The sequence below is a fragment of the Stegostoma tigrinum genome, chromosome 4, assembly GCF_030684315.1.
Source record: "Stegostoma tigrinum isolate sSteTig4 chromosome 4, sSteTig4.hap1, whole genome shotgun sequence".
Taxonomy (NCBI): domain Eukaryota; kingdom Metazoa; phylum Chordata; class Chondrichthyes; order Orectolobiformes; family Stegostomatidae; genus Stegostoma; species Stegostoma tigrinum.
In genome coordinates this window covers 60,520,839-60,547,136 of record NC_081357.1, presented here as the reverse complement: position 1 = coordinate 60,547,136, position 26,298 = coordinate 60,520,839, and the positions used below count along the sequence as shown (strand labels likewise).

Here is a 26,298-nt window from a genome sequence, read left to right as displayed (position 1 = left end):
ATGGCTCTGGCATTTAGCTTGGCTAGATTGCTTGTAGTCCCTACAATGAAGACAGCATTAGGTGGCGCTACTGAGATGACAGAACTGTCAGCTAATCAGACTGCCCAGAATGTCCTTGAAGCAGATCTTGCCAAAGAAGGAACAGTTTGAAGGGAGGGTTGCATAGAGGTAATGTTTTTTGGATGAGTAATCCAGAAAACCTGATTAGGGATCTAGGCTCAAATCCCAACGTGAGGAATTTAAATTTAATTAATAAAATCTGGAATTGACAGCTGGTCTTAATAATGGTAGACTGGATTATACAGGTTCCAGCCAAATGCAGTTTACACAGTTGGGAGGTGCACATAAAACAGAGCGAGTGCCCGGTCCACCACCTTCCCACCCACTCCCTAGCTGACTTCCACAGTACGGAAGGATAGGAAGATGCTGAAACCAGCAGCCTGCCTGCTATACTTAAATAAATAAATAAGATCAAACAATACTGTTAAATCTCAATTTGACTCCGATTTCATGTAAATATGTCAGATTTTAAGAGTATAAGAAGGAACAGAGGGGTGCTATCAATGAAACATGCCCTTTGAGTAAGAGGGACTCCCTGAAGAAGATGGTACATTTCCCCCACCACCACCTTCCTTCCTTCTTCTCTACAAAACCACCTCTTCAACCTTCAAATTGCCTCTTTCCAAAATGGTCGAACCCTTCCAGGCCACTGCCCCTGATCAAGCTGACATCAGGAATACTCTTGGGCCTTCAAGGCTTCCCAGGTTGCAGTCCTGGAAGCATTCACTATTGAACTCTTGCACTGCTGGAGCAACTAGGCAGTCAGATTGACTGTTAGCTCCACTGGGTGGCATCTCTTCTCAGTGAGATGCAGAATCCACTCTGCACCAATTTAACCAGCTGGCAGCGCTTTATGGCTGTGGGTCAGATTTCTTACCAGTCTGTTAGGAAGCCACCAATCTACCTTCTGTTTTAGTCCTTCATGGTTGGTGGTTCAGTTCTATAGACGCCAATTTAATATAAATCTCTAGAAAAGAAGTCACACTGTCTCAGAAGCGAGGATGTCATCATGTGAGATCCTCTCTTTACTTAACAAAACATGTATTGCATGAAGGTACTTACTGACAACAGAGCAGTCAGTTGGGGATTCGGTGGGCGCTGACAGACATTCTCCTGTCTCACTGTCACATTGCCCTTCACAATTGCACCCTGAAGACAAAAAATATAAGTAAACTTCAGAAATTCCAATTTGTGGATTATGCACTGAGAAAAATGGCAGGTGCTGTAAATCAGAAACAAAAACAGAAATTACTGGAAAAGCTCAGCAGGTCTGGCAGCATCTGTGGAGAGAAATCAGACTTAACATTTTGGGTCAAGTGACTCTTCCTCAGGGTTCTGAGAAAGGATCACTCTATTTGAAACATTAACTCTGATTTCTCTCCACTGATACTACTAAACCTGCTGAACATTTCCAGCAATTTGGGTTTTTGTCATGGATTATGGACTTTATCAGTTTGCTCTGGGGAAAAAAAATGCACTATCTTTATTCAATAATGCAGTCCAAGATCTCTTCTTGTCTAAGCTATAATAATGCTTACATTTATATGGTACCTTATCAGATCAAGATGTTTCAAAGTGCTACACAGAAAATGAATTACTTTTGAACTAGTAACAAAGGTCTTCACTTTAAATTATCTCCTATCCCATTTTATTTAATTTGTTCTGTTGTTTTATTTGGTTGATATTGTCATTCGTACCTTTCGATTTCTGATAACGTTACTATATTAAACTTACTCTGGCACCCATTTAGTCCATAGTTCCAGAACCCATACAGACACCGATCACAACGTCTTCCCGTGACTCCAGGTAGGCACCTACACCGTCCACTCAAAGGGTCACAATATTTATCCTTAGAAGCCAGAGCACATTCACATCTCAAACATCCAGAACAACTGCTGTATCCATAGTAACCAATCTGTAAGGAAGGGATACAGTTAAAAAAATTGAAAATAATAGAACAGTAACTGCACCTTGGAATTAATTATGAGATGGATTTTAATTAAAAACAGATCAGCAGTAATCTTGCACAGGTAACTTCTTGATTCATTCATTTTCTAATATAGAAAGCAAAAAGGCATTGGGGAAAACTGTGATTGAGGCCCAAAAATGGGTGGCTTCACCCTGATGTACAATTAATCTCCACTTGTCATTTTAATACTGATAGCATAGTAGCTTTGTATTGCCTATTCATTCACATGATTGAAGAACACAGCACATCTGAATACTGTGTCTAAAATTATCAGAGACTAATGCCAATTTAACTCCGAACCTACTAAAGTGCAAGTGTGTTTTAGGTGGATCTGGTATCCATTGGAATTCTTTACAAATGTAACGTTGACATGAGTAAGACCTAGGAATAGCACAATGTCATAGAGAATGGGTGGCAAGACTCTCCAATACCAGTCCAGAGGACTACATGCCAGACATCAACAGGAGGAGAAAGTTATTCTACTCCCAAAAGGCAAGGAGATTCCTGTCAACCTCTAAGGAGGATAGTTGTACAGATCAATACCAGTGAAGTTTAATGCCCTGACATGAGCAGTCAGTGTAAATGAATTCCATCAACTGCAATGGTAGCCTCACACATTGCTCACTACATCATATCCCTGTCTTTCTGTCATCCACCAGTAGCATCCATTAATCAGGTTTCATATACAACATTCATAACTTCACTACACCCTTAACATGTTTGCAAGGCTCACACCCATAACTCAGAGACTGCACACACTTGCTGTCATTGAAGTACAACAGCAGCAAGCACAGTCAAACATAATGCATCACACTTAACTGACACATTTTCTCCTCCCTTCTCTGTCAACCCAATACAAAATTAAAAGCAGTAGCAGCTTATTGCTGGGGACACGGACATACTAATCTATGATCATGCATCGACAGTAGGCTACTCAGTCCTTCAATCCTGTTCCGCCTTTCAATAAAATCATAGCTGATCTGATTTTAACCTCAACTTTACATTTCTGCATATCCCTGATAATCTTTCATTCTCCTGGTAACCAAGAATCTGTCTACCTCTGCTTTAGAAATAGTTAAAGATTCTGCATCCACTCCCTTTTGAGAAAGAGTACTCCGAAAAACAACCCTCAGAGAGAAAAAAAATGTTTCCTCATCTCTGTCTGACATCCTGTTATTTTGAAACTCTGACCCCTACCTTAGGAACAGACAGCGGCAGGTCTTTTTCTTAATGGAGGTGAATTGACTGCCATTCTTGAAACATCGTAACTGAGGCTGCGACCAACAACAGGGATGGAAGAATACAAAAATGGTGGCACGGTCCCATTGCATGCACCTTCCTGCATTTGGATTCCTACTTCATTATTTCAGTTGTGCTGATCCCCAAGCTACACAACAATATGAACATGCAGCTCTTGCTTTCCTTTCTTCTCTTTCCACAAGCTTACCTCTTCTCTCTTCTTCCATAAAAACATCATCTGCCCAGGCAGTTATGCAAGAGTGTGAAGTGGAACAGGCAGATGAACTTGAAGATGATACACCATCCACTGGCCTGATATTCTCAGCTACCAGTTCAGATAGTGGCACTATACATACTTCAGAGGGTAACATTGAGGTAGGGCTGGACATGGTAAGTCAGCCGGGTATCAGTATAATACAGACAGGCGAGAAGAAAGGGCAGTGCACATGACAAGCAGCCAGAATGTGAGTTCGTGCATTAGTTCTATAATGTTGGATGCAGATGAAGACTCCAATGAGGCAGCATATAGGAAGAGATTGCTGGGAAGACATAATGAAATACGCAACGCCTTGGCAGACCAGTCAGAGAGATTTTAGTCACTGTCAAGGGCAATGGAGTTGTCTGGCATTGAGTTGGCATAGATTTTAGCACAAAATGTTGAACTGACCCACCCCAGCATGGAATAAATTGCCAGTTTGAGACATCACTTATGGATCCAATCGTGATCTGGCATTTGATGGCCAATATCTCAGTTTCCATTGCAGCACAATAAAAAAGAACTCAAAATCTGAGAGATACAGGGACAGCGCAAGCTGAAGTTATGCAAGCTCAGCTTGTTGCTATTTCAGCTTAGACTGCTGCAATCATTGTTACCAGGGCTCAAAGAAACATTCAGGATTTCACAGCAGTGCATCATTCTACCCTGTAAAAAATTACGAGGTCTGCTGAGCCACCATTCAGGGTAAGGAACAAGACTTCATGTTGTCTATCTTCATGGAGGAAATTCTAGGATTTTGTTGGTGCAGTGCATATTGCAAATGATTAACATTGCAGCTGCTGAATGTGTAAGCTGGTGGGTGGGGAATCAAATCGAATGATTGCTAGAAAAGCTCAGCAGGTCTGGCAGCTCCAGTGAAGAGAAATCAAAGTTAATGTTTTGGGTCTGCTGATCCTTCCTCAGAACTTTTTCAGTTCTGGGGAAGGGTATCCGGACCCAAAATGTTAACTTTGACTTCTCTTTACACCTGTTGACCTTTTCCAGCAATTTCTATTTTTGTTTCTGATTAACAACATCTGTGGTTCCTCCATTTTTTTTCATCAAATCAAGCAATTTGCTTTGCCTTGAACAGTGTTGAAATTCTTGAGTGCTGTACAAACTGTACGCATCCAGTAAAATGAGGAATATTCCCTCATATTGATGGCTTGTGCCTTGCAAATGATATGCAGGCTTTGGGGAGCTAGGAGGATTTTTTTTCTTGTTAGGATGTAAATGGCAGCAGATAAGCAATTTATAAAGACTGTCTTTTCATTTTTCTGTCTTTTAGCTTGTAGACTAAAATGGAAAAAGGACTGTTTTAAAGACAAAGGACTGTGGAAGGGGTTACTGGCACTCTTTCTAACTGTTGTTAACACTGCTGGTGGTTCAAGCAATAGGAACAGGTTTCTGCAGATGAGCTGGAGCCGGGCTCACATTTGAAGGGAGATGCAGCCAGCAACAAGTAGCTGATTGGTCTGTGGAATGGCGAAAAGTTGTTGACGATAAAGCCTTTTGCCTGCCAACAACTATGTGATTGTGTCCCAGGTAGTTGAACAGCTTGGGAGCATGAATGATAGGGTCAGATGCTTTTGGGCCTCCAAAAAGGGAGATACTTCCTTTTTCTCTGCAGTGACAAAATCCAATGTCTAATGAAAGCCAGTTTATTTCCCTCATCAGTTGCTGCAAGATGCAGCTTTTAACCAGTACGTCAGAGGCTTTATAAGTTGTGAACCAGTCATTCTGTATCTTCTGTAAGGAAATGAAAAATACCTGAAGTAAAGAGAGATCAACAACCAGCAAATACTGGAAATCAAAAGGATTATCTCTGCAAATCCTGTGGACAGTGGGAACATTGGCATGTCTTCCCAAATTTTCCCTTCAGCCAAAACATCAACATTTTTTTAATCTATCTGAATGTGTGTAGCGAGAGTGTAAGGAGTGTTAACAAGTTGCAGTTACACACCAGCAGTTCATAATTGTTCTTCTGTAGCTAGAAACTATCTATGTCTTATAAATAACAATTTGTGTGATTACAGAAACCTGGGTCTAAAAAGAGAGATAAGTTGGGGAATTTTGTGTATGTTGATAAAATTTCTAACTGTTGTGATGACTGCGGGAGTAACGGGGCTTTATTTCCATTGCTCTACCAGAGTGAAGTGTGACAATTGCTAATGCCATTGAATGTCAAGCAGAGATCCTTAATTCTATCTTGTTGAAGGCGGTCATTGTCTGACACTTATGTGGCACAAATGCTGTTTCCCACTTATCAGCCCTAACCTGAATGTTGCCCAGTGTTTACTCGATGTGGTCATGGACTGTTTCAGAATCTGAAACTTTGTAAATGGTTTTGAACATGGAACAATCATCAGAGAAAATCTCCTTTCCTGATCTTTGCTGGAAGGAAGACAGTTTGTTCTTAAACTTGGAAGAGTTCAAAAAAGATCTACAAGGATATTACTAGGGTTAGAGAGCTGAATGAGCCATAGGGAGAGGCTGAATGAAATGGGACCATTTTCCCTGGAGTGTGAGAGGCTGAGGGGTAACCTTATCGAGGTTTGTAATATCATAAGAGACATGGATAGGGTGAATAGCCAAGGTCTTTTTCCCAGGGTAGGGGAGTCCAAAACTAGATTGTATAGGTTTAAGGTGACAGGGGATTCAAACTCAGGTCCCCAGAATGTTATCTGGGTCTCTGGATTAATAGCCCAGCAATAATACTGCTAGACCATTACCTCCCCTGTAAACCACTATTTTCTGTGCTGTAACTAACTCTTTCTACTATTCCTCCTAATTCCCACTGACACTTTCTCCAAATATCCATGAGTGTAGTTTTGCTTAAGTTCCTTGCTGTCACATTTGGTCAAACACTGCTTGATATCAAAGGCTATTGCTCTCATCTAATCTCTGGAATTAAGCTCCATACTTTACCACATTTGGACCAAGACTTTACTGAGGTCTAGAATGGAATAGTGCTGATGTAAACCAAACTGAGAATTGATCGGCATGATATTGCTGTGTAAATGCCACTTGATAGCACTATCATTGTCATCCTCTATCATTTTGCATATGAATGAGTGTGGACCTATGGGATGGTAACTGTTTTGATTGGACTTGCCCTGCCTTTCCAGGTCAGAAAGTACCTGCAATATTTTCCAGCATTGGCCAGATGTCAGTATTGCATCTGTACTGGAGAGGTATGGCGACATGTGCAGCTGTTTCTGAGACATAAATCTTCATTTCAACAGCCACAATGTGTTCACTGCCCATAGCCTTTTCTGTATTCACTATCTATAACAGCCATTTTAAATGGACTGAATTGAAATAGTTGAAAACTAGCATTTATGTTGCCAGAGATGTCAGGAGGTGATCTCATGTGGTAATAAGATGTCATTAAGAGCTCTTAATTTAAATGCTTTCATCGTAAAATTATGTTTTTTTCTCAAAATTGGCCATGCTATATTAAAATAGCAAGGCTCCACTATGTGGTCAATAAAACATCTGTTGGCAATTCTGTGAGGCTCACACAAGGGACATCCTGGGATAAGCCTTACGGTGTTTCTTACTACATCTTCCCTCACTCTTTCTTTTCAATTTAGTTGTTATTAAAAGCACCAACTAAAAATGAAGTCCTAGTGTCACCAGCCAACTTTGTTAGGAGGAATGTAAATTTGGAGCCCAAGTAACTTTTATAATTGCACCACATTTAATTGACCTCCCTCCCTCCCCGTTCTCCTACTTGGCTCAATTTACCTTCCCTGTAGTCAAGTTTGTATTTGGCTTTGATTCTTTATGCCATGTAATGGGAAATAGCTAGTTTTTCCTAAATATTACCCAAATATTATTTGATTCACTCACCTCACAATGGTCACAGAAGGCTCCTGATACTCCTGGCTTACAGCGACATTGCCCGGTAGCATGATCACATTCATCTGTGCCGCATTTCTGACAGAGACAATCTTTTAGAAAGCAAAGATATCTTTTTATTAATTCTCAAGGTTATTTTCGATCTTCACTTGTTAATGCAAAATGGACAAAAATGTGAAAGCTGCATATTCGTGAAATACAAGCTTTAGTGGTTATAAACAGGGACCCAAAATTTCCTGGATCATTCTAATGCAGAATAAAGATTTACCACTGGTCGAGCATTCTACCAGAAAAATAAATTATGTCATAATTTCCTGCAGGATTATTCTGCCTTCATGGATATGGGTACCTAACATAACATGTACACGTGAAATACCACAAACAGGTACAATGTGTAGGCTGCTATCTTCTACTATGGTGCCTTGCTTTCAGAGTGTCTCCTGCCTATCTTCCCCCCTTTCTGCTTATTGTCAGAACTGCTGTGACTCTTAAAGGTCATTCTAGCTGCCTAATACTTCTGAGAATCTCCAAATGGAGTCCACACTTTGAGAAATTTGTGTAAATTGAGACAAACCACCTTTTGATTGAGGTTTGTTCCTGAAATTTAGGGCATAGATTTATGCCTGTGCATAAATATAGGCAACTCACTTATCTTTTCAATGGATCCACATAAATGAACAGCAGAGAGTTTGACAGAAGCATCTTGGTTCATAAAGGTTTCATAAACAATTGAGGCAATTTGCTTGCACAAATGTTTCAGCATAAAGTCAGTGTAAATTGTTTAAGCACAACTTTCCTTTCATTAAAAAAATACAAGAATAATCTTAGGCAGAGCTAAGCCAAAGCATTCCATGAAATTTCAGATTATCGTGTATACTACAATGGACATTCAAATCCTATTTTAGATTGTTTAGAAATACTTGCATTTATACAGCAATTCTCACATCTCTGAGGATATCCCAAAGCAACTAATAATTAATTCATTTTAATGTGTGGGTGAAGTTGCTAAGTAAGAATCTGTAGCATTTATATTTTACACAAAGTCTCCAAAATCAAAAATGTGTTCAAATTAACAATTATTTCCGGTGATGATGGCACGAAGATCACCAGAAAACTTATTTTTCAAGTAATACAATAGGATATTTCACGTCCATCTGAATCATTCATCGGCCTCCATTTCATTGAAGTTACAGAAGCACCAACAGTGGAGCACTGAAGTGTCATCTTAAATGATGTGTTTAATTCTAGGAGTGGGACTTTAATTCACATTCTACTGCCACAAATGAGTCTAATTATTTTATTTTTCATTCTTTTTAGGATGAGGGCATTGCTGGCAATACCAGCATTTGCTAGCAATCCTGAATTGTCAAGAAAATGGTAACAAGCTGCCTTATTCAGCCCTTCTAAGATTTGAAAGGTGCTGTTGAAAGAGGTTAGACAAGCAGTGCATCTTGTACACGGTACAGATGGCTGCCATTGTGCACTATATGGACGGAGTGCCAAACAAGTAAGTAATTTCTCTTGGATGGTGCTAGGCTTCCTATGTATTGCAGGAACCTAAGGTTGAGTGCCCTGACTGTGAACTTTCAGACTGTGGTTTTGCCAGGCCAGGGCTGACCCTATCAACAGTGTGGAAAACTGATAGGAGAATGCAGCCTTCACATTTTGAGGATGGCTCAACTAAGGTTGATGTATATTAGGCAGCTCCTCTACATATCTGGGGCCAGCAGCTCTTCTGTGTTATCAATGGGGCTGTAGTTGCTGAAGATGGGTAATGTCTGCTGATGGATGCCACTGGGACCACAGGTTGCTGGGCACAAACCCCATTTCCACCCCAGAGCCTGCAAAAAGGTCAGCAGGTTTTACCAGGCTGTCTCGACAGACAGCAGGAGTTCTTCCCTCCAGTGTCTGAAGGAAGGGGGCTTTAACTGGCTGCATTAATGGTTCAGTTGGTGTCTGGATGGGTCGGACCTTCATCTCTCCCCGGCTACTGGCAAAATGCCATGCTTCCAGGAAGGTGATGAGTATACCATTCCCTTCCTTCTATAACTTTTGGCAAACCCCAACCTTCAACTCCTATCTGTTCCTGCAGACTCTAAAGTCCTGGCATCAGGTGAAGAACTGCATTATTGGTGTAAAATGAATGTAAAATGTGATATAAATTTAAAGTCTTGTTTCGTTTCGTCAGAAAATTTTAGAATGTTTTCAGAACATTGAATACTTTAGATAAACGCCCACCTGGTTTTCCACTGTAACTGTTGTACATATTTGTGTAATTGGACCTTTCACTAACGTAATGGAGGAAAGTAAAAGGGATTTATTTTTGATCTTGAGTACATGTGGGAGCATTTCAGGAATTGTGTTCATTATCACAGTGATTAAACATTGTTTACAACAGTAGAAACTCAATTAAACAAAGAGAACAAAGAAAATGTTGTGAGCATGCACGAAATAAATGACATCATCTTCAGAAGTGGCAAACACTTAAAATATTTCACAGCATATCATATCATATCATATCGTATCATATCATTTCTTACAAATACATTTCTGAGACGTATCATGGTATAGCCCAGATCGAAAAAGGATTATATAATTTTGTGACTAAGTTTCACAAATAGATATCAAATATGAAATTTGGGAAAATTACAATATATTTCATCTTTACCTCCATAGAAAGGATTTGGAAATGTTTGAGTCTTAAAACTATGTGTGTTTGCACAAGCTTCAAAAAGGTTAATGACATAAAAGATGTTTGTAGATAGGTTTTAAATTGATCTTTCATCTCCTGTAAAAGTTAAATAATTTATAAACAGTCTGTCTATAATTGATGATTATCCCACATGCATAATGGTGGATTTATTTGTTCTATTGAAATGTCATTGACCTGAAATATTAACTGTTTCTCTCCACTGAAGCTGGCGGACTTGCTGAGTATTTTCTATTTTGATTTTCTGCCTTAAACATTCTCCCAAGTTTATGGACACAGGGGGATTAAAAGATAGGGAGACAAATTCAATTAGATTTCCAACAGAGCAGCATCAGCAAACTTTCATCAAACTTGGAACTTACATACAGGTGGTGTGGTTAGGAATTAAGCTGCTTTGGTCAATGAAGTTGGCCCATTAATGTCAAGATGCATGAGTTTGTATTATTTTTGTATTGCTGTATGTTAATTGAAGTCAATCAACTGTTGCTAGTATTAATAAAATCCCGTTTCATATCAAAAAATGACTGTTTACGTAATGAGCTGAAATCACAGAATAAGTTTTAAAATGATTCAAGTAACCTAAACGACTAGACTTCAGACCAAACCTTCTGACCCAGAGCTAGGGACACTAGCACTGCACCATAAGGCCTTAAGGGATAAATTATTTTTAATCAGTCTGTTCAGATGTACCTCCAGGGAAGGTGCAACTCAAACCCCAAGCTTTTAGTCCACAGGCACGGACAATACCACTGTCATGCAGGATCATGTGCTTGTTATCAAGATGGCTGAATATTACTATTACATCACCTGGCAATTTACAAACCATAAGAAAGGTTGTCTAGAAGTAGGGGATTAGAGATAAGCAACTTCAACAGAATGTGAATGATCCATTACTTGAACAATCACAAAACATCCAGACACAACCTACGCATTCAGATGGGTATAGGCTAAACTATTGAACTCAACCACTTTAAGCAATGGATCCCAACGAAGAAAGAGAAGTCTAATGGCCATCTAATCAAATTTCTTTAAACACTGAGCCTGGAATGAAGGTTTCCCTGCTTGTTGTGACTATATTTGGTAACTGGGCAGACTGTGAATGGAGATAATGTGATGCACAAGCTAACACTTTGTGTTTGAAGAAACTGCTTTCCAGGGTCAGTCAGAGACCAGGCAGGCCATGTCTAGGTGACAATGTGTAGAAAACCTCCAATCTCATTCTGTACAGCCGTTCTGCAAATGCATGCCCTGCCTGTGTTCCAACCAGTTAAACGCTGCAGGCAGTATTTTTAACAAAAGCAAGTTGCTGATGCCAGAGGAAAAAGTCACTTATCAACATATTAAATCATCTTGATGGAACATCTGGAAAGGTCACCCAAACTCAAAAAAACTGTTGAAGTTAGCCCTCTGCATATGACTAACTTTCTTTGGGACCCTTCAACAAATTAAGCGAGCTCTTTCCAACTTTGTAACATATCTGTGTGAACATGTCAAACCTCTTGAATGAACAAGATGTGAATGATGAATGATTTTATTTATTGTCACATGCATTTTACAGTGAAAAAAACAGTAAAATACGGTGAAAAGCTTTTCCACTTCACCATGATCCAATGCAATTTCGAATAGTTAAAGAATAAGAAAAAAATAGAAGGACATAGCTCAAAGAGAGTCCATCAGTCCTGATCTAGTTTATTATTATCAATCCATTTCAGAGCTGGAATATTTTTATTACTTTATTAGCTTGGGCGTTAACTACAATAAATATCAGGTCACTTCCTTTTAAAAGTTGTAGTAAAATCTTCCTGTGTATCTTTCCCAGTCACAGCAGAATTGAATATTCACCAAACTGGTAAACAAATTCTTTTAAAAAAACCCATTGCAATCAAATGAGAACTGGAGCGTTGAGTGATTCAACCATTCCTCACCTAGCTCTAATGAATGTTATGTTTAGGTTTGAAATAAAATTGTTTGTTTATGGTTGAAACAGAATTATTTCATTAAATGTCCATTTGTAGAGAAATAGTTGTTAACATGGGCTACATTATTTAAATTAACTAGGCTAATGCTTTTCCTTGATAATATTTCATCCTTCAATTTGTTTGAATGGGCTATCCATTAGCTTTTGAGAAGAAAAGTGTGCTTGTAGAATTAATTTTTTTGGGCATTCGCCCAGCTTGCAATAAATTCACACTTGATTAGAGCTGTAAAGTTAGTGACCAAGTTACAATGGAATCTGAGGCCTCTTTATTGTTTCCGATGTTAAAACATAACTTTGCATCTTCAGTCCCTGGCTATTCACAAAGGGTATGAACAGCCATCATTTTCATACCATGCTTCCATAAAGAAACTTTATTGGATTAAACTACTTGAAGCTCATGAACCTTGCCACCATCAGAAATTTGAATAAGCATCTTACAACAAAATGATTAAAAATCTATCAGAAATTATTTTTCTAAAGCATTATTTTTTGGAGGCATGGAATTAGTAGTCAATGTATTAAAAAAAACTCTCAAGCATATTTGAGTAATTTTAGAATGTTTATTTTTCTTGTTAAAGAAAATCAGACTGATTTCTAAAATCATTGTTTTCCCATCTTGGCCACACATACACACCACTTTTCGTGATAAAGTACACATTAGCAACTCAGAATAAATGAATTTTAATATATAATGATCATTCTGTTACACTCTGAAGTTCTCCAGCTGCATCTGTAAGTTACTTTGATGATATAACAATTATTTAAATGGATGAACATACCTGTGCAGTTTTTAGCAATGACAGCATCCCCATAGTACCCTGGTGCACAGCGTTCACAATGGATGCCCGTTGTATTTCTCAGACAATTACGGCAATGCCCAGTTTCCTCATTGCAGTCATCAAATATGAGATTGGGATCCGAATTACCATTGCAGTTACATTTTCTGCAATTACTTCCATAGAGTATAGGTGTTCCATAGTAACCAGGAGCACATCTAGAATAAACAAATACCATTTTAAACCACAATCAATGCATTGTCATGGAAATATTCCTTTCAACCTGCATGGATGTATGTCCATGCAGCAATTCAGGATACCACAAGTAAATAATACATGTACAACATGCACATGTATAACCTTCTGACAATCAGAAAAGGATTACAGGGTTGATCAGATCAGCCATGCAGAGTGAATTGACGTTTGAAAGCAAATGACACCCAATCCTATGACATATAAGAGTCACTAGATCAAAACATCTATTCTCCTTTCTTCCTGTCAGACCTGCTGAGAGTCTCCTGATTTTCTGTTTTTGCTTCAGATCACCAACATCCTCAGTTCTTTGTTCTTAAAGACTGTCATGGCCTACTTTAGCAGAATATATGGATAAAATGCTGAATGCCAAAGAATTTCTTTTAATATAATAGAGAGGACAGAGACATAATTGAGGTGGATATCTTAAAATAACTGTAAAAGTAGCATTTCACCATCTCTCTGTCTTGTAAAATGTATTATTGAATGTGAAGTTCCTGTATTTGAAGGTTAAATACAAATCACCTTACCACAGAAAATTAATATCTGTTCATTTTATTCTAAATACTGGTTTAAAAATGTCACAAATGTAACTAAACAACTTCTCCGTCACTGAAAATTAACTGCAACAATTGTAACTTTTCATACATTTAAATTTTAGTCATTGTTGCAACATAGTTTTTAAATGTTAAGTTTATTTTTGTCTCTTGCCGTCTTTCTTCTAACTCTCTGAATTCATTCTTTCCTTCTCTCTCTTTATTTTTCTTTCTCAATTTTCCAAATATAACTGACACTTATTCGTGCAGACCTAGCAGTGTTGATTTCACGATCATCCAAATGAGTTGATTGACCAGCTCACTCAGCTCCCTCGTGTCCTGTAAGCAGTTTTGTAGCTATTATAAGTCCCCTTTCCAGCAATGTGCGGGACAAAATATTGATAAATTAAATGGGAAAGGCTGCGTCTAACAGTAAGCCCCATATGTAGGCTTGTCATTGCAATTTTTTAGCCAACATCTATTTCAGCAGAAACAAGGTAATAAAACATAATGGACACTATGGCTTAAACCAACGGTAGTTTTTTTTTACAGTTGTAATTGATGAACCTTGGTGTTTTGAATCACCCAGTAAAAGAAGGCAGAATATCAGCGATATTCTACAAAAGAGTTGCGACACACTGAAAATGCACTTAGAATTGTAGTCACACAGCATAGAAATAGATCCTCCAGTCCAACTCACCCAAGCTGACCACGTTCCCAAATTAAACTGGTGCCACTTGCTTGCATTTAGCCCATATTCCTCCAAACATTTTCTATTTGTGTACTTACCCAAATGTCTTTTAAATGGTGTAACTATACCCACATCCAGCACTTTATCTGCCAGTTCATTCCACACATTCCACTCTCTGTGTAAAAAAGTTGCCCCTCTGTTTAAAAAAAGTTAGAAAATTCAGCCATAATTCTTGAATGCTAGTGGTTTTGCTGGACCATTTCCTAGCTCTGAATATCTGGTCAGCATGGATGAGTTGGACTGTGTCTCTGATGTACAGCTCTACAACTGTACTGCCATTCTTATGTTCTGAGATTTTGATGAATCAATGTGAATCTATATGTCAATCTATAATAATCTGATGGGTTAGTGCCTTTAGCGTGGCAGTTTTCTGTTCCACCTTTCAAAACGTCAGGAACAGAATGAATTTCTATGGCACGGTGGCTCAGTGGTTAGCACTGCTACCTGACAGTACCAGGAAGAGGAACAAAAGCAGAAGTTGCTAGAAAAGCTCAGCAGGTCTGGTAGCATGTGTTAAGAAAAAGAAATCAGAGTTAATGTTTCGGGTTTGGTGACCCTTCTTCAGAACTCTTCCACAGTGCCAGAGTTCAATAGCAGGCTCGAGTGACTGTCTGTAGAAATTTGCACATTCTCCCTTTGTCTGTCTGGGTTTCTGCTGGGTACTCTGGTTTTCTACCATGGTCCAAAGATGCATAGGCTGGGTAGATCAGCCATGGTAAATGTTGCGTTATGGGGATAGGATGGGTGGGATGCAGGCCTGATGGGCTGAATGGCCTCTTGCTGCACTGTAGGTGTTCTATGTTTTAATACTGCCTTCCCCACACCCATATGGGTTGGAGATGGGGACTTCTAACCCTGACTCAGGAGAAAATCATCATCTCAGAAAGCTTCTGACAAATTAGCCTAAGTAGCCCCTGTAACAGATAGGATTGCAGCTACAAGCAGTCCCGGATCCGGATAAGTATGGGAGTCACGAGGCAGAGTAGAGGGAAGTGGGGGCTGCTAATGGGCAAGTTTGGGGGTTGGTGGGATGAGCACATGCATGGAATAGAAGAAAGGAAGTCGAAGTTGGAAGTTGAAAGAAAGCAGTTAATATGGATGCCCCCAACCTGCCTAATGTTATAGTAGGGTCACACTTCTGGCTTCTGTCCATTGCTGACCTTCTCTCACCAGTCAAACAACTGAGGCTGGGTACAGCCCTAAAGTTGTCATTAATTGGTCACTTAGGGCCCTTAATTGAGAAAAAGGTAGATGCACAGTCTGAATTCTGACCTGCACTCCCTGTAAAGCTCAGGAAAATTTGGGGTATTCAGGATCCTGGTGGAAGGCCATCTGGGGAGTTTAATGCTCCTTCCACCTGCAAACCCTCAGTAGGTGAATGTCCATTCTGCCAGTTGGGTGGGAAGATATACAGCATTGGTGAAGCATAAATGCATAAGGGCCATGCGGCCTGTTTCTGTGTTATCGGCACAATTTCGCAAAGATAAAATGTTCATCCAAACACTGGGCAATCCAACAAATTGTGTTGGTCTTCCAGACCAGAAATGATCATTTTCTAACACACACATTTTAAGGCAAATGACAAAATTTAAAAAGAGTAACCTTTCACATCTGGTTCCGGCGTAATTTTCCTTACACAAGCAACGTAATTTATCAGCTTTAACCTTACAGGAAATAGCAAAACTGAAAAATAGAAAGAAGAAACCAACAAAAGTCATTTTATGTTCCTAGCAGTGTTAAAGTTTTTTTTAAACTCTTTTGCTGTATAAGACAATTGTTGTGTTATCGCATAGATTCCAAACAAGACCAAACTCTATTTTAAGACAGTTACAGCAAATTAGAACGTGACATTTCACTGTAAAGGTACCAGCCTTATTTTCAATTACTCTTTCTGCATAATGTAGGAACAGCAGTGTGTGTTCAGTCAGTCAGTTATGTGAATGTGATGTAAAGGAACATCAATTAAAACAGAACTAACACCATGTGTAAATCTGTGATATTACGGCAATGTAAACAGTGTTATTAATAAACTTCAAGGCACCCTTCTCTAAAAGAGTTCTGTCTTTGTTGTATATGTTACATGAGCTAAATATGTGATAGCATTCAGGCCATTTCATTCTGCTAGTAGTGTTGGACCCAAGAAACTACATTAATAATGATTCTGCAGTGTTCATGTCATATTACCTCTGTCTATTCTACTGATGTCACACACATTCTGTGGGTGGACGTCTATTCAATTCACATTGGTCCAGGCTTGAAATTATTAAATTCAATGCTATATTTTTTACTGTGGGCAAGCAGTCTGGTTTACAGTTCTGCACAAAACAAGGACTGATAATTCCTCTGAGTAAACTATCTATTTATAACTAATTTTAACATGAAAAATGAGAATATCATTTCATATCCCAAGGGTACTATTTTCACGTTTTCTATCAGGCACACATTTGATTTACTTAGAAACACTGTGATACATAAGCTTTGTTATTTGATTGAAAACTCGCTTCAAGGACACAAATGAAATTTCACAGCGCCAAATACATACATTGTCATTCAGCTGAGGCATGGCCACTCTGTTTCACTGATATATATTGCCAAGCAGGCTATGTTTCAGTTTTTAATATTATCCTGTTTAAAAGCCAACTCCTTTCAGTGACAGTGATAATGGGAACTGCAGATGCTGGAGAATCCGAGATAATAAAATGTGAGGCTGGATGAACACAGCAGGCCCAGCAGCATCTCAGGAAAATCTCTCTGATGAAGGGTCTAGGCCCGAAACGTCAACTTTTGTGCTCCTGAGATGCTGCCGGGCCTGCTGTGTTCATCCAGCCTCACATTTTATTATCTCCTTTCAGTGGCAAACTTGCTCTGAAAGACTCCAAATGAAGAAGTTACATGATTGCTTCACATATTAATGTTAAATTTTGTTTTTAAACAAGCTTAATAAATACAAAATATTTTCTCAATTAGACCCATATTTTTTAAAATCTTAAACATTACAGACATTTGTTCTGTGTTGCTTAGTTTTTTATATAATTTCCACATTATAAAGCATACAAACATTTCAGGGCTTCAGTGAATAGTTCTTGATTTCTACTTACTTATTTGAAGGTAAACTCAGAGGGCAAGGACAAGGCTGGCAAGACTTATGATGACCCTGGGCAACATCACCAATATATCCATCAAGACATTTTTCACAGTGATCCCCAGTTGTATTATTCTGACAGTTCTGGAATACAAAGTGATAAATTATTCATGTTTCATCATTTATTGAGTAATAGATTGCAATTGAGTCCCTAATGCAACTGAAGTATTTTTTTACTTGCAATATTCATTTTACGTTGACATGTTTAAATCAACATGAGTAAATTATTCATGCCATACTAACAGAATGTCTGATGTATTTGCTGTGCAGGTATCCAGCTTTTAGTTTTATAGTCTCTGCTTCTTAAGTAAATTTCTTCCAGTCTCAGTATGGAATCACAATGTGACCAAGAATCCAAAAAGGCACACAGTTACAAGAAAGAAAATCATTGACAAATGTTTAAAGCAGGGAAAACAATATGCATCACAATATAACAATATTCAATTTATATGGTGGCATGCTGGTCCAAATTATTTAATTAGTCATTTGTTTGAAAACGCCATTAAACAAATTTAACTTGTTTCTGATTGTTATGTTACTGTATGGTGGTAAGTAGGCCATCTCGATATTGATCTGTGAATTGTGTCCTATTCTGATCTTCACTGAGGAATAATGGTCATTATACTAACATTTTAGTGCAATTTACTAATCATGGTGAGGTCATGTTGATAAAGCACCAAGTATCCCACACCGACCCTTCTCCATCTTCCTGCTATCAATTGCAGTGAGTTAATAATGATGACATAGAGAGAGGTGAGTCTGTCCTCATACTAACAAGCAATTATATTTTTTATTAACTATTACACTCTGGACATGAATGGGTAGAAGAGGGCATTTTTAGAACTCTGTAGGCTGGTCCTAGTTCCAAGTGCATCTATTTGTGAACAATAACAAGACTTACCCATTATCTTATACTTCGTCCAAGTCATTTGTTCTATCCCTTTAAATCATTATCATTGAACCAGTTTTATTGTCCTTAATATGGAATTACCAATGCTTTTCTTCTGCCCACTTCCCACTATCACCTCCACTATTTCCCTGCCCACCCCTCTAAAATCCCTTTGTCGCTCTCTCTTATCCCAAATTGTGGAAGGATGGGACTTCAGTTGTTTATGTTTCTGTTTGTAGGAAAGCAATCTCTTGAGCAGGCTGGACGTATAATCTGACATGACCACAAATGCTTGCAGCATTCTCATCACAATGCCTGAAGGCATTGGCTTTGAAGAGGTGTCAACAAGTGGTAGAATCATGAGACAAGGTCTCAGACCTGAACTGTGCTGAGGTTCCTGGACTGTGGAGCACTGCAGAATGTGAAAGATCCCAGTGATATGCTTCACCTAGAAGACCCTCATCAGAATCTGAAGAGGGTGGGCCATCCATGAATTCTTCAGTATGAGTACAATCTTTATAGGCCACTGCTGTAGATTGAGGTAGAAACACTGATGATACAAGAGCAACAATAAAGCCACTTCTGATGTGTCGGCTTGCTTGAAGTCAAAGCAGACACAGGAAAATTGAAATGGAAGAACTGCAAAAATTTAACATGCTAGTGTGGCATCACCTCAGCACAAACAGGTTCTCTAGTGGGTTGACCTGCTGAAAGTGCTGAAGTCAAAGAAGGTTATAAGCTAACAGAAGAATTTGATCGTTCTCTAACTATTGTTGCAGTGTTGTGACTTTCAGAATGATTTGTTAACAAATGAGATAATGAATCCTTGGAAACGTGTTGGAGTATACTGGTTCTTGATATATTGAGAGAATTGGGAGATTGCTGTCTGCATCCAGGCACCTGGTAGGTAAGAATGGTAGGAACAATGTTTGCAGTGGGCATTGGTACATTGTGAGGAAGGATTCCTTCGCATATGCTTCTGTGGCTGCAGGTAGGACATCCTGGAAGGTCCACTCAAAATGAGCGGGGATATCCAATTGTGGTTGCAGTTGAACAGCATTGAAGTGTTAAGTGGGACTGTGGGAGTGAGGCACAGCTGCATTGTGTAGCCAGTGAAGGGGTGTTGTCAAAAGAGACAGAGACTGCTTGACATTTGTCAGTCTGTGTTGTGTTCAAAGAACATGGTTAAATCCAGAAGCTCTCCTTCCCTCTAATCAATGATGGTGACAACTTCCTTTTCCCATGCTCCATTGTCAAAAAGTAAGATAGGCATGATCTAACACAGCTTCCTGACTGGGCACCTTCATGCCAAATGCACCCGTGTTCTACAGGGTATAGCCCGTCCTGAGAAGGAAATGAAAGATCCATAAATTTCACCTCCGGTCTTTTAAATAGAGTGGCGTCAAACAAGAGAAGGTCATAGTCATTGCCTGTTCTTGAATAAAGAACATTCAATCCGAGACAAGCTTCCCTATTCAGTAAAGAATATGTTGATTAGAAATGACATGTCGAATGACTATGAACTTGCATTCATTACAACAAAGTCAAAACTTTTCATCTTGCACTCATCAGGACTGAAACACAATAAGAAAAGCGTTGTTCATGGACCTGTTGTGCCTGTAGACAAACAGCAAAAATTTAAGGCAATTTTGCAGGCTGCAGTTGATGTGAGCCATGACTAACCTCTCATGCAGTTCATAATCATGGAGGTCAGAGCCACCAGGCAGTAGTCACTGAGGCACGTTGCATGATTTTTCTTTGGCACCAGCATGATGATGATCTTGTTGAAGTAGATGGGAATTTCAAGTCGTAGTAAGGAGAAGTTAAAGATGACTCTGAATACTCCCACCAGCTGGTTTGCACAGAACTTGAGTGCACAGCTAAGGGTTCCATGCTTTGTGTGGGTTCACTCTTGAGAAGGCTGATCTATTATCTGCAGTGGTGACCGTGGGTACATATGTATCCAAGGCCATTGGAATAGGTGATATTGTTTTACTGGCCTTCCGTTCAAAGTGAGCATAGAATAATTGTGCTTATTGGGTAGGAATATACTGTTGCTCGTGAGTGAGCTACACTACTGGCATTGTCCCCTCTTTGTTGCAGAATAAAAATGGTACATAATATAAGCACAGAGAGCGGAACTAGGTATGATGTTGGTACAGCTAGGAATGTCAGTGCAGCCAAAATTCACAAAAGGATGTGCAATGCGAGTCATAAAGGCTGCAGTAAGCCCCAACGAAGTGTCACAGTGCCTGTACAGTGCCACTTTGCTTCCACCTCTCTGTAACTCCAGCATGGAATAAAGATATCCAGTTCAGAATTGTTTCTGTACTTGTGTGCAGTCCTTCCTACCTTTTCCCCAGAAATAATTGCTGTTAACTGATTGATGGAAAGCACACTAAGATTCCATGCTCCAATGAGCAATTCATTATCAAACCTACAGTTCTATATAGTTCCTTGCGTACAGATGTGCTGCATTGCTAAAAATCTCTTCCATGAACTACATGTAACAGGAAAGGATGTTAAAACTTTGGAATTAAAATATATATATTTTACTACAAAAGGAGATGTGAGGAGCAAATCTTTTTATATGGAGTGGTAGGAGTTTGGAATATGTTGCCAGGGGTAGTAGCGAAGGCAGATACAATAGAGGCGTTTAAGAGACTTTTGGATAAGCACTTGAATATACAAGGAATGGAGGGATATGGACCAAAGGCAGGCAGAAGGAATTGGTTTAATTTGGCACCATATTAAGCACAACATCTTGGGTTAAAAGGCTAGCTCCTGTGCTGTACTTTTCTATGTTCTATGTTTAACAAGCGTTTATGTCTGTGAGGATAATGCAGGCGAAAAAGACAGATTTGTTCAGCTGATCTGCTACAGATCCATGCTGCCCCAAGGGGAATTCTCTTGCCAATTATTCTGGACAATGTGAATCTCGAATGACATCATCATAGTTCGTTAAAAAAACCATACAAAAAAGCAAAGAGTAGCAGGAAACTAGTAGACTGGGAAATCTTTAAAGGCCAACAGAAAGCCACAAAAAAGTTATAAAGAAATGTAAGATAGATTATGAGAATAAACTAGCTCAGAATATAAAAACAGGCAGCAAAAGTTTCTATAAATATGTAAATCGTAAAAGAGTGGCAAAGATCCTTTCGAGGATGAGAAGGTCAATTTAATACCTGGAAATGAGGAAATAGCCGAGACATTAAACAGATATTTTGCGTCGGTCTTCACAGTGGAAGACACAAATAACATGCCAAAAACTAATGGCAACAGGTTTATAGTGGGTGAGGACCTAGAAACTATCATTGTCACTAAGGAGGCAGTGCTGGGCAAGCTAATGGGGCTATAGGTAGATAAGTTTCCTGGCCCTGATGAAATGCATTCTTGGGTACTAAAAGTGGTGGTGGCGGAAATAGCAAATGCACTAGGAATTATTTACCAAACTTCACTGGACTCTGGGGTGGTTCCTGCAGATTTGGAAACAGCCAATGTGGCGCCACTGTTTAAAAAAGGAAGTAGACAAAAAGCAGGAAACTATCGGCCAGTTAGCTTAACTTCAGTAGTGGGAAAAATGCTTGAATCTATCATTAAGGAAGAAATAACAAGACATCTGGATATAAATTGTCCCACTGGAAACAGCCAGCATGAGTTCATGAAGGGTAGATCATGTTTAACTAATTTGGTGGAATTCTTTGAGGACATTATTTGCATGGTGGACGAGGATGTGGTGTATCTGGATTTCCAGAAGGCATTTGACAAGGTGCCACACCAAAGGCTGCTACATAAGATAAAGTTGTACAGTATTACAGGTAATGTATTGGCATGGATAGAGGATTGGTTGACTAGTAGAAAGCAAAGAGTAGGGGTAAATGGGTGTTTTTCTGGCTGGCGGTCAGTGGTTAGTGGTGTGCTTCAGGGATCAGTGTTGGGACCGCAATTGTTTACAATTTATATAGATGATATGGAATTGGGGACTAAGTGTGGTGTGTCAAAATTGGCAAATGATACTAAGGTGAGTGGTAGAGCAAAGTGTGCAGAAGACACTGAACGTCTGCAGAAGGATATAGATCATCTAAGTGAGTGGGCAAAGGTCTGGCAGATGGAGTACAATGTTCATATGTGTGAGGTTATTCATTTTGGTAGGAATAACAACAAAATGGACTATGTTTTAAGTGGTAAAAAACTGCAGCATGCTGCTGTGCACAGGAACTTGGGTGTCCTTGTGCATGAATCGCTGAAGGTGGGATTGCAGGTGCAGCAGGTAATTAAAAAGACAAATGGAATTTTATCTGCCATTGCTAGAGGGATTGAGTTTAAAATTAGGGAGGCTATGCTGCAGCTGTATAGGGTCCTGATGAGGCCACACCTGGTGTACTGTGTGCAGTTTTGGTCTCCTTACCTGAGAAGGGATATACTAGTATTGGAGGGGGTGCAGAGGAGATTGACTCAGTTGATTCCAGAGTTGAGAGGGTTGGATTATGAGGAGAGACTGAGTAGACTGGGATTATATGCATTGGAATTCAGAAGAACGAGGGGAAATCTTATAGAAACATATAAGATTATGAAGGGAATAGATAAGGTGGAGGCAGGGAGGTTGTTGCTGCTAGCAAGTGAAACTAGGACTAGAGGGCAATGCCTCAAAATAAAAGAAAGCAGATGTAGGACTGAGGTTAGGAGGAACTTCTTCACCCAAAGGGTTGTGAATCTGTGGAATTCTCTCTCCAGTGAAACAGTTGAAGCTACCTCACTGAATGTTTTTAAGGCAAGGCTAGATCAATTTTTGAACAGCAAAGGAATTAAGGGTTATGGTGAGTGGACGGTAAGTGGAGTCTCAACAAGATCAGCCATGATCTTACTAAATGGCGGGGCAGGCTTGAGGGGCCAGATGGCCTACTCCTGCTCCTAGTTCATATGCTCTTATGTGAGGTTTCCAAACAACAGTGATGACAATATGGTGATGTGATGGTTGTCTGGCAACACTTCGCAAGCTGTTATATGTTTTACAAGCTGTATTCGGGTGATGTGATTTCAGTTTTTGGCCAGACAATTTGTTTTACTTTCAACAGGCCATTATTGTAAAAATATATTTACACTGTTTCCAGGCAACAATGATCCACTTTTATGAACTTTATTTTCCTGCTTTTATGGAATACTGTTTTACATCTGACATTGTTGGGGCAGAGAGAAAAGTATTGAAATTTATCTTTTTAAACAAAATTCTTGGAAGGGAAGCAGACATCACTAGTAAGGCCAGCATTTGTCACCCCTCCTTAGTTCACCACGAACCAATTGATCCCTTTCAGAGGGCATTTAAGAGTCAACCACAAAGCTGTAGGTCTTGAGTCACATGTAGGATCAGGTCAAAGGTGACAGTTTTCCTGCCCTCAAGGTCATTCGTGAACCAGATGGATTTTCACAATAATTCATGGTGATTTAATGGTTGACTTTAGACTAGCTTTCAATTACGTATCATTTTCAAGTTGAATCCAAGTTTCACAATCTGCTGCAGTGGGATTCAACCCCATATCCCTGGAACATTAGCCTCGGACTCTAGTTTGCGAGTTCAGCGACATTACCACTGCACTACTACCTCTACAAAATCACCAAGACCTCAAAATGAAGTTCAATTGAAGTATTCAGTTACAGGTTAAAGAGATGGCTTAACATATCACTTAATTCTTTCCTTGATGCATGGCTCCTGTCCTGACTGCTTCCTACTTTTCTTTTGATTGCAATTTAATGCTAATAGAATCATCTTCTAGTCACGTATAACATAGCGTTTGTGCTATGGTTCAATAATCAACGGCAGTTCATTCAAATTAAGTTGTGCTGATCACTGTGTTATTCTTGAGCAAATGCTATTGTGATGTTATTACCCACTCTTGCAGTAGGTGGGACTTAAATTCTGACCTCCTGGCCAAGTTGTAGGAATACTACCACTGCATCACAAGAGCCCTTGCAATTATTATTACTTTATGTAACAACCTGACAAGAGTGAATAGTTGTGCTTGTCTCATGGCCAATGAATCATAAACTGGGAAGAAAGTTAGCCTGGTCTTCCTACAGTAGAGGCAGTAATTTGACAGTTCCAGTAATAAATGATTGTAATTAAGCAATTTACCAGGTTAGAACAACATTTGGGCCAGGATGGCCCATGGTAATTTAAGCCACTGCCAATGCCAGCCAACTTGATTGAACAGCTCAAGAATAGTAAATGAATGGCAATTTTTGGTTGCTGTAATAAAACCTTCCAGAAGGGAGTGTCACATAGAAGTAATAGAGAGCCCAGTAATCAAGTAAATTATAAGGCGTGTACCTGGAACTGACTATGAAACTAGCATAGGAATAACTAAATATACGTTATCTGAAGTTTACAACATTTTAACTCAGTTTGTCAAACTCTGATTGTCAAAAACTGGCCTGGATTTAGTCACTGTGGAACGATTTAAACATATGGTATAGAAGATATAAATAGATGAAAAAATGATGGGAGGGGAAGATGGGTGAGGTTTGGATTGAGCATGACATAGGCACAAGATTTTTGGGCTGATAGCTGGTTTGTCAGCATAGACGCTAGGTAATCCTCTGAAGTAAGAATACATTAAGAGTTTAGTGGTCAAGATATTGTTGAAATTGGAATTATTCACAAACCCTGGTTGGACTAGTGAGTTTTGTTCACTTACTGGCTAAATCATAAACACCAATCAAGTTCTAGGTTTGGTGACTAATCTATACTGAACTTACTAGCCTTAGGGAGGACAAAGTAACCGTAGCACAGTGATTGGTCCTGGTGGCTTCAGTTAGGAATAGAAAACAGCTGAGATCATCTGTAGGCTGATACCCAATAGCTGTTACTGAACTGCATGTCTGTACGTATACACATCTGTGAGGGTACAAGATCTTACGGGCCCCTATTCTAAACACCTTGTGGTGAAATAACTTCCTGAAAGTCAGACTTTCAGGATTTTCAAAAAGTGATAGAGGCTGTGAGGATCTTTAAGTGTCAGGTCTCAGACCTGGAGGTCGCACTCCTATTTCTGATAGGTTCTATTTTCACTAAGGGAGAGGCTATTAAATGGGGCATTACAAGATTCATGTGTGAAATCTGAACTCATTAGAACTTGGTGTTGAATTCAAACAGACACTAATTTTGCCGGTGCTAGTGTGAACATTTAGAGTGGACGTGGATGCTGTGAATTGTGGATGAGGTCTGCGAGACTGTCAAACTGTCAAGCTATTTAAATAGTTAGTCCTTTTAAAAACTAAAAGTAAAGTCACTTGCAGGTGTATGTGATCTATTGGAAATGTGTTGCAGCAGCTTCAATAGCAAAACTCTTCGTTCTGTTATAGGAGTTAATGGATTGCTTTCCACTGGTAACAGTGTCAAAGAGTGAGGGAGGTGGTAGCAATTTCATAGCTTGATTAACAGGTAAAAGAGGTTATTAGAGGATTAACTGTTATGACGTGGAGTTATAAATACATCTATTTTTAGAACAAATTAATTATTTGAGGGGACGTAAATCCAGTGATTTTTTAAAAAAATAACCAATGACATTGAAATCTGTAATTGATGTTTAGTGCTTTATCTCATTTGATTCGGCATGGATCCTGATGTCTGCCGGCGATGAATACTGGGTGAGCTGGCAGGAGGGTGTAATAATGGTGCATGGTATGACAGGAATGCCATAAGTTGGCACTAATTTTGCACAGAGACCATGGGAGTGTGTTAGAAATGTGGGATGATATGAGTTTGCACTAAGTTGGCATATGGGCTAAAAGGAACCGTGAATTAGTGAGGGCACAGGTTGTTTGACTTAGCATATTTGGGCATGGTAGAGGTTGTGATGGGAGTGGTTGTGAGGGATGT

The 26,298-nt window shown here is 39.3% G+C and overlaps 1 protein-coding gene across 1 annotated transcript in view; it reads right to left on the bottom strand.

The window, feature by feature from the left end:
- The window catches only part of lama4 (laminin, alpha 4), a 150,491-nt gene that overhangs the window by 96,921 nt on the left and 27,272 nt on the right, over nt 1-26,298 (bottom strand). Inside the window, exons 3-8 of the mRNA XM_048530715.2 lie at nt 17,490-17,617; nt 15,994-16,074; nt 12,856-13,070; nt 7,380-7,480; nt 1,795-1,975; nt 1,123-1,209 (exon numbers count right to left, since the gene is read on the bottom strand). Coding sequence (XP_048386672.2) covers nt 1,123-1,209; nt 1,795-1,975; nt 7,380-7,480; nt 12,856-13,070; nt 15,994-16,074; nt 17,490-17,617 — 793 coding nt within the window. The remainder of the gene's footprint in view (nt 1-1,122; nt 1,210-1,794; nt 1,976-7,379; nt 7,481-12,855; nt 13,071-15,993; nt 16,075-17,489; nt 17,618-26,298) is intronic.